Below are 17,024 nucleotides of genomic sequence, written 5' to 3' on the forward strand. Positions count from 1 at the left end.
AGGGAAGAGGTGGGAGGGTTGTTCAAGCTGAAGGAGTTGGCTGCACAGAGACCTGGCTGGGTGAGTAGCATACATGTAGGGCACAATGAGTAGGTATGAGTGGCCAGGTGTGAGTGGGAGTGAGGCTGGGCCAGTGGTCCTGCCCTGGCTGCGTGTTAGAACCATCTGGGGCTTCCTCAGCAAAGTTCAGTGCTTGAGCTACATACCAGAGTGATTACAGTGCAGTCTCAGGGGACTGCCGGGCATCATTGTTGTTTCAAGCTCCCTTGGTGATCTGAGTACTGCCAGAGCCTTACATGGTACATGTACATGGTACTGCCTCTGATCCTCTGACTCCTGAGAGCCCAGCATGGGCAGGGGCTACCTGGCTTCTCCCCTAGGCTGGGAGCTGACTTTCAGTGTCACTTGCTTGTCAGATTACCAGCGTACAGCCACCTGCCCGCTAGACCTTCCAGCCATCTATTCCTCCAGCACCTGACCCCTTTTTGTGGACCCATGCCGTTTGTCGGAGCGTGTCCACTCCCGCTCTCTTTCCTTACCATATTCATTGATCCTGGCCTCTTGTGACCTAATATCCCCTAGAAGCCATTTTGGCACATGAGGTATTAAATTTCATTTAGAAATCTAAGCTTCTTTTCTGACTTTTTTATCCACTTCTGGGAGTAACTGTTACATTTCCTGTTTGTTTTATTTTGAGAACCATCCTAAACCCAATTAGATAGTTGTTCCATTTTAAGAGATCATGAATAAAGAATTACAGTATTAAAAGAATTGCCATACTTTTAAGGCGATTGCAATACTTATGTGTGTTAGATTTGGACTGCCTTTTGTGCTGCACTTGGAGAAGACAATAGCATGGGACCTTCTGCAGAAGGAAATCTTGGAGAAGATGAAGTATTTCCTGAGGCCCACGGTTTGCATTCAGGTGGGTCGGCATCTGGATGCTCCAGCACACATGCGTGTGTACCCAACGATGAAACAGTCCCTGCAGAGAAGTTTGAGTTTTGGACCTCTGCACTTAGGGAAGACCAGACATGGCGCTGGGATGCCAAGGAGCTGTGTGCAAAGCTGTTTAGTAAAATCAGCTGTGTTCAGATTTTCAAGACTGAGGACTTAGCCCCTCATTTTCTGGCCACTGCAAGAATTTCCTTGAACTGCTGGGTATTTCTTTATAATATATATTTATCTAATAAAGATTAGCACACGATCAGCTTGGAGAGATTTTGTAGAACAGCTATCTGTGTACTTTCAAAATTACGACTACTATATTAAGGTATCCATGGGAGACTTACATGAAGTTAACGTTCAGCCTAAAGCAGCATGTTACTTGTCCTGCCTAACATATTTGATATGTAAACTGCATTTAGGTAAATCATATTTAAAGTGTGTAAGAGTGGCTCAACAACCTAATAGAATATCAGAGAGAAGCATTTTGCCAAACCATTTGCTGTCTCTCTAATCTGTTTTGGAAATGCTACTGTGACGCACATGCCTTTGAAGAGAAATTCAGTCAAATCCTCCTTTACTGTTTGATGCAGGTGTGTCCATTCAGTTTGCGTGTCGTCAGTGTTGTGGGGATAACATACTTGCTGCCCCAGGAGGAGAAACCCCTGTGCCACCCAACGGTAGAAAGGTAAAAATAAGTCAATAAATTGTCTTCTACAATTTTATTTATGCTCATGTATAATTTCTAGTGACGGCTGGTACAGTTTCCACCTACGTATGTAGGCTCTTTAGGCTCGTTTAGAAATTAAGTATACTTTTTACTTTTCATTCATATTTGAGTATGATATGTTTTATGATCTTTTTCGAAATCAGAAAAACCTGGAGTCCTCCTGTCAGGAAAGCAAATTAATGTATGTCCCAGGACTACAGATATAATTACACTTTCATACTCAGCCAAGATGGAAGTTTTCCAAAGTAGAATTCTCATCATGCCGCTTTCCTCCTGGAAATTTTTTTTCTTAATGTTTATTTATTTTGAGAAAGAGAGAGAGAGACAGAGACAGAGCACGAGTGGGGTAGGGGCAGAGAGAGAGGGAGACACAGAATCCGAAGCAGGCTCCAGGCTCTGAGCTGTCAGCACAGAGCCCCCGATGTGGGGCTCGAACCCCTGAACCGTGAGATCATGACCTGAGCTGAAGTTGGATGCTTAACCAACTGCGCCACCCGGGTGCCCCTCCTCCTGGAAATCTTAAATGGCAACCTGTGACCTAAAAGATGAAGCCCATCTTCCACAGTGTATGAAGCTCTACAGTTTGAACCCTGCTTACACCCCGTTTGTCAGGCTCTTCCTCTCATCTTAAATCTTCAGCAGTATCCCAGCATGAGGATTGTTGGAACACGTGGCACGACTCGTGTGTGCCTTTGCATGTGTTGTCCTCTGTGGATCATTCCATTCCCTTGAACCTTCACACTGTTCCTCCTCTCCCTCAGTAGACCTAGTCGCTTCCCTCTGCTACCTCCCTGCTTTTCTACATGCTTCCAACACCCTACTGCATTAATAAAAGAATACACATATGTGTGTATATATATATATATATATATATGCAATATATATAGTTGCATAAATACAAAAACTCACATTATCTTTATTATGATTTTTCAGCAAATATTGTGGTGTTTGCACTTTAAGATTCCAAAAAAAGTATACAATGTGGTTGTGTTTGAAAGCAGTTTATGTTTGGTTTTAGAGACAAAAGTTAAGAGATTAGATACTGATCCAGAATACTGCAAAGCGTAACAAATATTAGATGGGTAATTAATATTGACTACTCTTGCTGAAAGAGTTTCTCAGGAGATGGTGACAAGAAAGGCCACCTGAGGGGAGTGCTTTATAAAAGACAGGGATGGAACTTGAGGGGTACCTTGCAGGAAGGGCACAGTTTGGATTGGCATGGGGCACAGTCCAAGGGCCCAGGCGTGGGTTATGGGGGAGAAGAGGTGTAGGAGCAAGACTGTGTTCCCAGAGGGACTACTATCTGGTCTCTATTTGGGTTGGTGAGAAATGAGACAAAAAGTTGGAAAGGTCATAAAGAACATCTGAGAGTGATTGTAGACAGCCTACATAATGTGAGACTAATTTCTTCTAGTCTCCTTCTGTACTGGACATTTTAATTTAAGGATTTTTCAGTCCAGTTGTAACCTAGTTATTCTAAATATGAAGTCATAATTGTCTTGCTAGAAACTCTGATGAGGAACAGTGTTGAACATTTTCAGCAATCACATTATGATATCAAATTTCAGATAGGATATAATCATAAGTGAAATAATTTATTAAGAGCATAATATGTGACTTCCTTCTCCATCCTCTAGGGCATTAAAATCTTGTGGACCAGGTGGCACTGCTCATGTGAAGTTAGTGGTAGAATGGGACAAGGAAACAAAAGATTTGTGAGTATTGTTTTTATTTAGTGTTTATAGAATCATCGTTTTAATTACCATTTTTAATAGCATCCCTTTGATCCCTCAGATTTGCTGAGACAAATCTCTCTTTTTAGCTAAGTATCCAAGTGGCTTGCTAAGCCTTTAATCAGTTATTTCTTTCCTATACATTTTATTGTCTGGATCTCAAAAACCTCAGAATATTTGCTGCTGATGAGACTGAGCTATTTATTCATTACTGTTCAGGGCCAGTGATTTTGATTTTGATTATAAGCCCATTAACTCTAGTAAATTATGCCAAATGCATGCCTGTAGATACAAAGGACAAGAATATATATTAATGGTTCACGACCAATCCCATGAAAACCAACTCCCAAGTTATTTTCAAGAAATAATTTTATAGATACAGAGCTTTTCAAGACTATTTTGGAACATAGAAAAGTTGGATGACCAGTTGATAACCTGTTTGCTTTTGTTACACATTGGTTCTTTTTGGTTATGAATTTATAGTCACATCGTGAAGCTGCAGTTTGGGGGTCAGTTTTGCAAGACATTCTCTGATAAATGCTTCCCTCCCCCGCCAATTGCAGCTTGTTTGTAAATACTGAAGATGAGTATATTCCTGATGCAGAAAGTGTCCGTCTGCAGAGGGAGCGTCATCATCAGCCCCAGACTTGCACTTTATCCCAGTGTTTCCAGCTCTACACCAAAGAGGAGCGGGTAAGAGCCTGGCAGCACTTCTGGGGTGGTGAGGGTGCTAGGGAGGGCGATGTGGCAGGATGACACCGGAGAGCAAAGTATGCCCCAGAAAAGTCCCCAGGCGTTTTTCACTCACATAATGGGTGTCTTAGTGCTATTCCTTTTAGGACTTTACAAAAGTAGTTTAGATTACTAGAAAACCTTGATTGATTGAAATGCTCTAGAAGTGAACCTTTGTAGTTAATTTGTTTTCTTTTTTAACAGTGATATATGTATTATTTTTTTGTTTTGATTTAGAGATTTTAAACCTTGTTTTTAAATGTTTAATTTTGAGAGAGAGAGAGAGTGTGCACGTGCACACGTGCGCAAATGGGGGAGGAGCAGAGAGAGAAGGAAACACAGAATCTGAAGCAGGCCCCAGGCTCTGAGCTGTCAGCACAGAGCCTGATGTGGGGCTGGAACTCGTGAACTGTGAGATCATGACCTGAGCTGAAGTCTAACACTTAACTGACTGAGCCACCCCTTGATTTAGGGATTTTAAGTCATTTCCCCTAGTAACAAAAATAGTTATTCTTAACTTTTTGGCACCAAAAACATATGTGCCAGGACCTACTTAAATTCAAACTTAAATTAATTAAAATGAAACAAAATTAAAAATTCTGTTCCTTAGCTACATTAGCCACACTTTGGAGTGCTCAGTGCAGATGTAGATCGAAAGTTCGGGGGGCACCTGGGTGGCTTAGTCGGTTAAGCGCCTGACTTTGGCTCAGGTCATGATCTCACGGTTTGTGAGTTTGAGCCCCACGTAGGGCTCTGTGCTGACAGCTCAGAGCCTGGGGCCTGCTTCGGATTCTGTGCTTCCTTCTCTCTCTGCCCCTCCCCCATTCTCTCTATCTCTCTCAAAAGTAAACTGTAAAAAAAAAAAAAAAGAAAGTTAGATCAGAAGGCATGTTTTAGACCACTTAGTACAGGGCTTTGCAGATTATAGGGACTCAGTAAATATTTGAATAGAAGAGTGGGATACATGAATAAGTTTGTGGATGGGGCCAATGCCTGTGTGGTTTTTAAAACTCTCTAGGGCATTGCACCTTAAGCAGCCTTGACTAGAGCACTTGGTGTTCAGCTAATCTTGAGCTGATGTTTAGTATACTTTTGACTGCTAATTGTTACTGTTCACTCTTATATTTAGTGAATCCTGCGATTTCTGGGTTGGAGGGGACTTTAAAACTCCTTTTTTCTTTCTTTTTTTTTTTTTTTTCTTTTTTTGAGAGAGAGAGACCATGAGCAGGGGAGAGGGCAGAGGGAGAGAGAATCTTAAGCAGACTACAGGCTCAGCACGGGGCTTGATCCCACGACCCTGGGATCATGACCTGAGCCAAAATCAAGAGCCAGACACTCAACTGATTGAGCCAGTCAGGCACCCCAAAACTCGTATTTTCTAATGGTTGAGTTCTTCTGCCTTATTTCAAATAGGTGATTATCCAGCTGCTATTTGAATACCTTAGTTACGAGGCATTTCTGTACTCAGGAGACACGCCATTTCCTCCCGGGATATCTCTGGTGGTCCCCGAGGCTTCTCTGAAATATGCCCCGGGTTACTGCAACCAACACATTCATTAAGGATATGTGATGACAAGTCCTGATTTTCTTCCACTTGTCTATCCTTTAAATATTTGAAAATACTTTTAATATTCTCACAGTCTTTTTTCCCCCAAGCTATTCATAGCCAGCTCCTTTAATAATAGTTTTTCTTTTTTTTTTTAAGTTTATTTTTGAGAGAGAGAGAGGGAGAGAGAACCAGTGGGGGAGGGCCAGAGAGAGAGGGGGACAGAGGATCTGAATCGGGCTCTGTGCTGACAGCAGAGAGCCCACTGTGGAGCTTGAACTCAGGAACCCTGAGATGATGACCTGACTGAAGTCAGGCACTTAACCGACTGAGCCACCCAGACATTCCTAATAATAGTTTTTCATAAGACCTATTTTTTTTTTTCTTCCCAGTTTGGAGCCCAATTATACAATAGGCAGTTGGCTTTAAAAACAGGTTGATGGCAGACTCTGTGTGGTACCTCGTCCTATTTGGGCTTTTTTTTTTTTTTTTTAATTTGGGAGATGTTTGAGAATGGCCCAAAGCTTAAAACTGAGTGGATCTACTAGATGACAACATTGGTATTCCACAGAACATCTCATTGACCTAGAAGGTTAAGTTCAAGCTAGCAAGATACATTTTAGTAGGGATTCATTCATTCAGTAAATGTTTATTGAGTACATACTGTGCACTAGGTGGTACGCTTAGTACTGGGGATATAACAGGGACTAAGCCAGGCAGTGTTTCTGACCTCAGTCTGTTTGGTGGGGATAAATAAGTAAATAAAGCAAGCAACTTGGCATGGTTGAAAAACAGGAATGAGGCCAGTATGGCTGGGACACAGCGGGTAAGGGAGAGAGTTGAGAGAGTCTGTTCTGGTCATAAAATAATCCCAATATCTATAAGCCATGCCTGGCACATAGACAGGGATTCAGTAAGTCCACACTAGAATGAATGCATAAATGAATGTTACTTGGGAAGTTCAGTCATCGGGTCCAGAAATACGACAGGGACACGGAAGAGGAGACAGATTCAGCAGCAGGCTGTGAGATGCTAACTTGGGGATTTAGATGTCTGTAAGCTCGGTATTGATCAGCAGTGTCACGTGCCAGCCACTGTCAGCTGCCTTAAGGATGCTTTAAAACAGTGCCCAGAATTTAGATGGTGATAGCACCGTTCTTTTCATTACCTTAAATGCTCACTCTTTAATAAGAGACTGACAAACCGGGGCACCAGAGAGAGTGGATAGGGGCTGGTGCATCTGGAAACCACGACATGCTGAATTTGACAGAGGAGGCCTTGAGTGGGGATCTAATAGTTATTTTTAGGCACTTCAAGGACCGGCTTGTGGATAAGGGATTGGACTTAATTTTATCTGAAAAGCAGAACCTAAAGATTGGAAATTACAGGGAGAGTGCATTTGTCTTAATATGAGGAAGAACTTTGTGACAGACAGTATGAAAATGGAAGAGCTGCCTACTGAGATAGCTGCCTTCATCTGCTGGTCAGAGTCAGCGAGACCAGCGGTGCTCAATGTGGTCGGCAGGGCCAGGAGCTCTTTGTAGCAGTTTACAATGAGATAGGTACAGAAATCAGAGACGTTTTCGAAGCTTTCATAGCTCTTAGACATTGTCAGGTTGTTCTTATTGTATCTGATAAAAGTATCTGTATTGGAAATTGACAAAACAGACTACAGCCTGCTCCTTTACCACACACGCTGGGCTGGATGGCCACATACATAGACTATTAATAAGTCACACAGAGGGGCGCCTGGGTGGCGCAGTCGGTTAAGCGTCCGACTTCAGCCAGGTCACGATCTCGCGGTCCGTGAGTTCGAGCCCCGCGTCAGGCTCTGGGCTGATGGCTCAGAGCCTGGAGCCTGTTTCCGATTCTGTGTCTCCCTCTCTCTCTGCCCCTCCCCCGTTCATGCTCTGTCTCTCTCTGTCCCAAAAATAAATAAACTTTGAAAAAAAATCTTAAAAAAAAAAAATAAGTCACACAGAGATGCAGATTGACCAGATGACAGTTGTGGGTCTCTGCCAGCGTTAAGTGTCTGAGTCACTTCCATCCACCCAAACTTCTGTTTTTCCCCATGTTTCCTACAAATGTGATTTGGTCTTCCTGCCACGGGGGAAAAAAAACAACAACCTAGTCTGCTTCCTTTTCCTGTTACCATGCCTGCCTTTCTCCTCTTCTTTTCTGCCTTATTCCCTATTAGTGGTTTCAGCTCTTTCCCTCTCTCCATCCCACTTGCACTTCTGACACTGCCCTCTGAAACTCTCGGTGGCCCCTGGTTTGCTCAGTTCTGTGGCCTTTGCTCCATCACCATCTGACCTCTCCATGGGATCTTGCCATTCTCTCTCCTTGGTATGCATCAGAGGGAATGCTTCTGATTTGCCTATTTTTCTGACTATGCATCCTCAGGCTCTGGTGGTTTCTCAGCTTTAGTATTTCACTTAAAAAAAGAGGCATTCCCCAAGATTCTATTCTGTGCTTCTATCTGTTCCATCTCAGTAGGCATGGTCATTCCTTACCTCATCATGTTGATAGTCCCTGATCTGGTGCATCTTCTGAACTCCAGAGGAGACTTAAATCTCTCATCAGACATGCCTCATGGGCATACCTCTAACTGAATAAGTCCCCTTCCTGAAACCCTCACCTGCGGAGATGACATATGTGGACTTGAGGCCTCCGATTGACGTTCAGAAAGACCTTGTTGGTAGCAGGATGGGGGAGGATTGTTTGGAGTGGGTTAGTGCTTGGGAGAGAGAGATCAGATAGGAGACTCCGAAGTCCAGATGAGAGCGAGGGTAGGGACTCTGAATTAAGGCCATGTTAGTGGGAATGGAGTGCAGGAGACAGGTGTGAGAGGTGGCAGGCAATTACTTTGGGTAGATGTGGAACGAGAGGAAAGGGAAGGGTTTGAGGGTTTGGGATACCTGTCCGCCCTGCCGGTTCTGCTTTTGGTGGGTGGCAGTAGTGTTTGTTGAGGTATGACATGGAGGAGGAGGGGGAGGAAGGGGGAGGGAGGGAAGGAGGATGGGACAGGTGGAGGAGGAGGAGGACACTATATTGATGGAAGCGCAACAGGTTGAGTTTGAGAATCTGTGGAATTTGAGGTTCTTCTGTGATGTGGAACATCCTCTGTGTAATATTTACCTGTTCAGTCATGCATTTTTGAGAGATGATTTATTCAGCAAATCTTTGGGTGCCAGCTCTGGCCAGGTGCCGCTTTTGATGGTGTTTTCCATTGACTCTGCATCCTATGTATGTGGTTTCCCGAGAGACCCGAGTTGTACCGTGCCCTGACCAAGAAGTGGGGGCCGCGGCCTCCTATAAAAGCCTCGCCTGAGGTGGTGCGTAACGGAAGTCGTGTCATGCTCCTTGTTTTCAGCTTGCCCCGGATGACGCCTGGCGGTGCCCGCACTGTAAGCAGCTGCAGCAGGGGAGCATCACGTTAAGCCTCTGGACTCTGCCTGATGTGCTTATTATCCATCTGAAGAGATTTCGACAGGTAAGGATGTCCTCTGTCACAGTGAGAAAAGCTGTGACCAAGTTTCTCGTGCCTCTGCTGTGGGCTGCATGGGGGTCCTTCGGTGTCCCTGTTGGATCCAGCGTCCCTGTCCACGTTGTTACAGATGCCTCTGCCCCAGTGTCTGGGGTCATGTTTGTTCTTACCCAAAGCAAAATTTGAGCATCCTGTGGCCTTTTCAATTCAAAACATTTTAGTTCATACTGCAGATGTTTTACTTTGTTCTTGAGGATTTGCTTTAGATTTGAAAATGTTGTGCTTTAAATTTTGGTAAGTGTACTTTAGGATTAAAAAAAACCAGAGCTCCTTTCTGGGGCAGGTAGAATTCTCTTTGTACCTAAAGTAATAGCAGGTGTTACCCTGCTCCCAGAAGCGGTCACATAGTTGGGAAGATGACTCATAAATATATGCAGAGAAAATCTGATGTGAGTTGTATTGCTCCGAGTCAGTTTTTCCCAAAAGGCTGTGTGTTCCCTGAGGTTAGGGTTGTCCTGGGCAGGCCCCACTGTAAGAGAGGGAGATGAGAGGGAAATGTTCAAGGAGTCTCTCAGGCCTGGCTTTAAGGTGTGTATCTGAAAGATTAGGAGTAGGCCTCTCCCTAGTGAGGTGGGGGCCGTGCTGCACACACACGGTGGCAGAGGGAGCCACGTGTGCAGAGCCCTGAGCGGGGCAGCACGTGCAAGAGACTGACAGCACACCGGTTTGGCTGGAGCTCCAGAGGGTGGGGGAAGGGCAGGGGCTGGTTGTTCCTCGTGGGCAGAGTGGGATTCTGATAAAGGGTTTTAAGCAGAGAAGCAACATGGCCATGTTTTGAAGAGACTATTCTGGCTGCTGTGTGGAGGATGGGAGGCCACATGAATGAAGCTAGGGAGATCTGAAGGGAGCCGATGCAACCATGCAGGGGCGGGATGCTGGTGGCTTGTCCGGAGCAGTGGCTGTGGAGAAAAGACTGGAATAGATCAACAGATGTTTAGGATTTGCTGATGAAGTGAGAGTGTCTGGGGTGACAGGCACAGGATCCCTAGGTTTTTAATCATAGTAAAGAGTGTCCCGACTGTATGCAGATAGCTGCTGTATGCAGATAGCCGAGGTTCAGAGCCCGGCCTTCTTCCACACACAAGCTGACCGATTTCCTTTGCCTTCTGTTTCTTTAGAAGAAATGTCCTCACCCTTCCAGCACCCAGATTCAAAACTGCAGTGTTGTTTTTGACTTCTTTCTTGTCCCTCCCATGTAGCCAGTCATCTCTTCAGCTTGGTTGTGCCTCTGCGTTGCCTCCTGTGTGTGTCCCCTTGTCCCCATTCTTGCTGTCCGCCTGCCCGTTCAGACTTGTGATGCTTTCTAGCTGGTTGCAGTCACGTTGTCTTCTACTTGATTTCTTCACTTAAGCTGCTCCTCCCTTTGTGTCCCGTGCTGTGCACTACTTACACAGCCTTGATGACGTTCCCTCCTCCCTCAAAGCCTCAGTGCTTGACTGCACGGCAAGGTCCAAATTCTCTGGTCTGACTTTCCTGACCATCCAGGGCTCATCCTCCCTTTCTCTTATGAACGTTTTCCTTCTCTTAATAGATCCGTGGCTCCATGGGGTGGGTGTTATCCATGCCCAATTAATTTCTTAGAGCTCCCACGGACACAAGAAACATTCAGAAAATAGCTAGTGAGCGGACAGTTGGATTTCAGAGGATTTCCCCGTGGCCTTAATGGAAGATACAGATTACCCGAGATTATCAACTAAATGAATTATTATCAACTAAGTGAATATATTATTAAGTCAATGTTAACTGTTACTGTGCTTGTTGGAGGAGGTGGGGAGGAAAAGGGTACACTACTTAATCTGGTGGCTATTCTTTGCCAGCACTAACTTTGTCTTTCATGTACAGTTTTACTCCATTACTTTTCATGCCTCTTTGACAGAGGTATCATGATGAACTACCCAATACTGTCAGTTTGTAAGTTAAAAACCTAAACTCATCTATCAGATAAGGAAATGGAGACTCCGAGAGGCTCATCACCCCTTATATGTAGGTCATTGCTTGTTCTGCTTTGAGTAGTATTGAAACTTGTTCCTCCAGATAGTTAAAACTGTTAGTGTGTTTCCTTATTTTGTACGTATCTTTGGAAACCATCAGATCGGTAACTCAAACCACTTGAGCTGTTAGGGTCCACATTTCACGCAGAATTGATCTACCATCTACTTGCATGAAAATATCATCAGAACTTGTTTTTCTTCTTGTAACAGGAAGGAGACAGGCGTATGAAACTTCAGAACATGGTCAAGTTCCCCTTGACTGGCCTGGACATGACACCTCATGTGGTTAAGAGAAGTCAGAGCAGCTGGAGTTTGCCATCCCATTGGTCTCCATGGAGACGGCCCTATGGACTCGGGAGGGACCCTGAGGACTACGTCTATGACCTGTATGCTGTGTGCAATCATCATGGCACCATGCAAGGGGGGCACTACACAGGTCTGCAGTGCGAGAGGCCGGGTGTCTATGCTGACCGTTCCTTCAGACATGTTTTGCTTGTGACAGGGCTACTTTTGCTTTAGAACCTCACTTTCTCTTCTAGTACGCAGTCTGCCATCTTTGAGGGCAGTTTTCATCTGCTGGATCTCTGTCCAAGAGCAAATAAATGCAAATTCTTCCTTCTCTTCCTGAGTCGGACCATCCAGTAGCTGTGTGACCTGACTGGGGAGTGGTGTGTGCAGGTAGATCATGTTGTCTGGGTCACCAGGGGCTCACTTTGGTTACATCACCCCCACCGCCATTTAGGGTTTCACTCCACCTCCTTGAGGTTCTTGCTTCTCCCTTATTTGGAGTGATTAGATGAACCGGTTTTATAGTGTCTTTAAGGTGATTTGGAAGAATTTTTTCTTTTTGTTTTAAAGCTAAATTTATCTTTTTCATTTTTAAAAGGGACTGTTCGTTATATGAAATTTATACACGAGAGAGAACAGTACCATCATCCATGGGCTCATCACTCAAAAATAACCATTGGTAACATTTTTAAAAAATGTGATAAATATATCAAAATTTACCATTTTCACCATTTTTACGTGTATGGTTCAGTGGCATTAAGTGCATTTATGTTGTAGTGCTGCCCTCAACACCATCCATCTCTAGAACGTTTTTCTTCTTCCCAAGTTGAAACTCTGTTAAACAGCAAGTCCCTGTTGCCTTTCCCACCCTCCCCGCCACCCCCCCCCCCCCGGCCACTACTGTTCTGTCTCTATGAATCTGATTCTCTTGGAACCTTCTATAAGTGGAACCTTGCAAGTATTTGTCCTTTTGTGTCTGGCTTACTTCACGTAGCGTAATGTCTTTAAGATCCACCCATGTCACAGCACATGTCAGAGTTTCCTTCATTTTTAAAGCTGAATAATACTATCCCATTGTATGTAGGTAACATTTCTTCCAGTGTTTTTCTGGACGTTTTGGCCATTATTTGACACTGTTGTGGTTGTACTGGTATGTTCTGTTTAGGTGAACATTCATGGGGCACCTCCCGTGTAACTTGCACTGGGTTCACATCAGAGGCACATCAGAGATGAATAGGCCTCAAACTGTGTCTTCCAAGAGTGTAATCGAGCAGGGACATATAGGACCACTTGATATGTCAGATCAGTAGTGTGTAATAGGTTGTGTGGTGCACAGAAGTGTACACAGCGGGAAGAGCAGCGGGCCAGTGGAGAGGGTGGTTAGAGCAAACTGGAGGCACAGGAGAAGCTGATGGGATAGTGGCCTGCACTTCAGGACTGTACCTGCTGACAGGAAGACAATAAAAAAGTTCCAGAATCAGAGGCGTGGTGAGATGCGAGGGGTGTGTGTATGTCCCTGCATCCCAGGCTTCACACTTACCTGTTGTAACAGGAGTATTCAGTTGTCTATGCTTAATTTGTATACACACTACTTTTTAGGACCACAGGATATTCTGTTGGTGGAACTCTAATTTTATATAGCCATTTCCTGTTGTTGAACATATCTACTGTTCCTGCTTTCTAACTTTGACCATAACACTGATGAACATCTTTTAGTTTACATTTTGGTTTTGTATTTCCTTGAGATGGAGTCTCAGAATTGGAATTATCCGTGATGACCATTGGGGAGGCACGCAGGCGTGGGGGCTCTTCCTTGGACATTCGTGTGTGTGGGGAGTCCATGGAGGGCACTGCTGTTAGTCTGGCCATCTGTGGGGGTGGGCGGCCAGGACTCAGAGTTTTGCTTGCCTCGCACTCAACACATTTGACATGTATACTTACAGGCACTTCCTTTCTTCATGAACTCAGTGCTTCATGCTACAAGATTCTAGGGTGCCAGTGCTTCATAAAGGTCGGGGGTGGGGGTAGAGGAAGTCTGGCTCTACCAGCTGGTTTTTCAACTGTGTGGAGTTCCCTAGCAGTCAACCCTGAGACCTCCCTGTTGGGCTCCCGAACCCCTTTGCTGGCACATTCTCTCAATCTGCTTTCCCCACGGGGTGCAGGAGACAGGGAAGGTGACTGGATACAGTAATCTTATATTTTGGGGATGTGAGAGGAATGGTCCCAGCTTGGAGCATGTCTCATAGTGGAGCGGTTTGCTTTGCCTCTGCTTGCTCTAGAAGCACGCTCAAGGAGAAGAACGAATGAGATTGAGAAGTATAAGTCCCCAGAAGACAGAGTTAATATTAATTAAACGTTCAGATATATTTTACCTAGTATTTTGGCTTAAACCAAATTTAAAATCTGGTGAGACTATATTTTGGTCTTGCATATTTTGTATTTATATTTGATGGGACCCGTTTATATAATAAATGTTGTGTGTCTAATTGGATGTTTGCCTTTGGGGTGTTACCAGTCATATCTATGTTCTTTGATACTGAGTCATAGAATTACACGCCCAGGGACTCTTCAGATGGAAAGGGACTTAGAAATGGTTTAATTTCACTGGTTAGCTGGTGTGGTAACACCTTTGCCAGCATCCCTGGTTGGTGTTCGTCCAGCTTCAGCTTTGGTAAAGAATGTGTCTTCCATTTATAATATTGTTTCTCAGGAAAGTAATGCAGTTTCTAGCAAGAAATTGTTGAGAAAAATGGGACAGTGCTGGATTTTAACCTATCATGTTACTCTTTAAAAAAAAAAAAAAAAAAAGTGAGGCATGAGCTGGGGCAGAGGGAGAGAGAATTGTAAGCAGGCTCCGCACTCCATGCAGAACCCAAGGCAGGGCTTGATCCTACGACCCTGGGATCATGACCTGAGCTGAAATCAAGAGTCGGACACTCAACCAACAACACCCCTCATGTTAATCTTTATATAGAGAAGACTTTGGAAAATGCCTGAAAACCCACAGGTACTTTGGAGGCAGCATAGTTTAGTGAAAGGAACGTGGGCTAGAGGCTAGACACCTCTTCGGAGCTCTGTGACCTACAGCAGGTAATCTTACTGGAACTTGGTGACCATGCCCGTGCACTGGAACTGCTCATGCCTGCCTCTCAGGGCCTGTGTTACCTAGGAAAAGCTTAGGCTCTTTCTGCATTATTTCCCCCTTTGTGATACTTAGGCCATACCACTGCTTTTCCAGTATATAAAATGTTTAGGGTTTTAGTTTAGAGAACATTTTAAATACCCTAGTGTTGTTGAATTCGAGATACCTTGCTTTTAAGTCCTTGTTTGGATTTTTTTTTTTAAGTTTATTTATTTTGAGAGAGAGAGAGGGCTTGAGCAGGGGAGGGGGAGAGAGAAAGAGAGAGAATCCCAAGCAGGTTCCATACTGTCCATACAGAGCCCGACGTGGGGCTCGATCCCATGAAGCATGAGATTGTGACCTGAACCGAAATCAAGAGTTGGACACTTAACTGCCTGAGCCACCCAGGCGCCCCTATTTGGGATTTTATTTTGCACTAGTTCTAGATATAATCAACTGGTACGTGTATAGCTAACTTGTGTATGGATTCTAGATCAAACTTCTATGAGGCAGAACCTGCCTTGTTCTTTTTTAAAATTTCCAATTTTATTTATTTATTTATTTATTTATTTTTAATTTTTTTTTTTTTAACGTTTATTTATTTTTGAGACAGAGAGAGACAGAGCATGAGCAGGGGAGGGTCAGAGAGAGAGGGAGACACAGAATCTGAAACGGGCTCCAGGCTCTGAGCTGTCAGCACAGAGCCCGACGCGGGGCTCGAACTCACGGACCATGAGATCATGACCTGAGCTGAAGTCGGCCGCTTAACCGACTGAGCCACCCAGACGCCCCTAAAATTTCCAATTTTTCACGACTCAATACTTATGTAAAAATACAGGGGCGCCTGGGTGGCGCAGTCGGTTAAGCGTCCGACTTCAGCCAGGTCACGATCTTGCGGTCTGTGAGTTCGAGCCCCGCGTCGGGCTCTGGGCTGATGGCTCAGAGCCTGGAGACTGTTTCTGATTCTGTGTCTCCCTCTCTCTCTGCCCTTCCCCCGTTCATGCTCTGTCTCTCTCTGTCCCAAAAATAAATAAACGTCGAAAAAAAAAAAAATTAAAAAAAAAATACAGTAAAAATATCCCAGCAGTGTCCAGTTGCTATGAAAGTTTTTAAATGCTTATCTCAGTTTGAGTGCTTAGCTTGTTGTGGACTGGGACCAGTCTGCAAACCACAGTTTGAATAATACTTGTCTAGAAAACATTTGAGAAGCTAGTTCCAGAAAGAAAAGTGAGTTATCTAGTAAATACATTGTTAAACCATTAAAGTGTTCCTGGGCTGCCTTAGTTGCCGTGCTGTGACTGGGAACAGACTGTCCTGGAGAGAAGCCTACTGATGCTAGTGCAGGGCTGCTCTGTCACCTTGTCTCGGGGGCATGTCCCACTCCAGAACAGCCGCCATCTCCCCAACTGGGTCGTTTATACGTTAGGCCTGACCTGCCCACTGATGAGTTGCTGTTTTACCAGCTCCCCGTGCTGCTTCTGTCTCTATTTCTCTCCCCTTTCTGGTCCCAGGAGTCCATGGCTGTACATGGCTTCCTTCCCCATGATCACAGATTCTTATTCTGCTCTTTTTTGGGACCTGTCTGGTTGTAACCCATCCTCGCCTGTATCCCCTTTATCTCTTAAGGCTCCATACTTTACAAATGTCGTTGTGGCCTGTCGAGGGAGTCACTCCTCATGCCTCATGGGACCCTGTGTGCCCTGCCCCTCAGGCATTCAGCTAAATATTCTAGCCCTCATTTATTATCACCCCAATAAATGGGTATTTTTAGGAAGTGTGATAGGGTACTCCTCTGAATCAATTTTATCACACCCCTTGACATATCTTTACAAGATCACGTGGCTTCACAAACACTAAGTTCTTGTCTTTTGCTGGTACTTGAATGTTCTTAATTTCTATTTCAGGGTTAGAATTTGAACTGGAGAAAAACACACATGCATTCCTGAGCTCAAGTGTTCTTAGTTTGCCAGGGCGCTTCCACTGGGCATTATGTTGTTCATACTACCCCTGAGGGAAGCAGGGTGGGATAGGGTTTAAGTGCAAACTCAGGGACTAGATACACCTGAAATGAGCTGGGCCCTGTCCTTCACCAGCTGCTTGACCTTTGGGCAAGCTGGTTAATCTTTTTGAACCTCTGTAAAATGGGAATAACAGAATAAATCTCATGGGATTAATTGAGGTATTTGGCACATAATAAGCACTAAACAAATACTAGCTGCTGCTATTATTAGTATCATTATTTCTAGTCCTATTTTCTATCTCTAATAAACACTGAAATGTTACAACATACTTAAATCAGGGTTTTCCAGCTTCAGCACTCTTGATAGTTTGGCTAGATAATTCTTGCTGTGGGGACTGTCCTGTGCATTGTGGAATGTTTTGCAGCAT

General features: G+C 44.4%; 1 protein-coding gene across 2 annotated transcripts in view; it reads left to right on the forward strand.

The window, feature by feature from the left end:
* Positions 1-17,024, forward strand: part of USP31 (ubiquitin specific peptidase 31) — a 101,645-nt gene that overhangs the window by 40,356 nt on the left and 44,265 nt on the right. For both annotated transcript variants that reach the window (XM_047839523.1, XM_047839522.1), the window contains exons 8-13: positions 814-925; positions 1,539-1,633; positions 3,316-3,393; positions 3,975-4,104; positions 9,063-9,182; positions 11,438-11,663. In XM_047839523.1, the coding sequence (XP_047695479.1) occupies positions 814-925; positions 1,539-1,633; positions 3,316-3,393; positions 3,975-4,104; positions 9,063-9,182; positions 11,438-11,663 (761 nt within the window). The remainder of the gene's footprint in view (positions 1-813; positions 926-1,538; positions 1,634-3,315; positions 3,394-3,974; positions 4,105-9,062; positions 9,183-11,437; positions 11,664-17,024) is intronic.

Source organism: Prionailurus viverrinus, chromosome E3, assembly GCF_022837055.1.
Source record: "Prionailurus viverrinus isolate Anna chromosome E3, UM_Priviv_1.0, whole genome shotgun sequence".
In the NCBI taxonomy this organism is placed as follows: domain Eukaryota; kingdom Metazoa; phylum Chordata; class Mammalia; order Carnivora; family Felidae; genus Prionailurus; species Prionailurus viverrinus.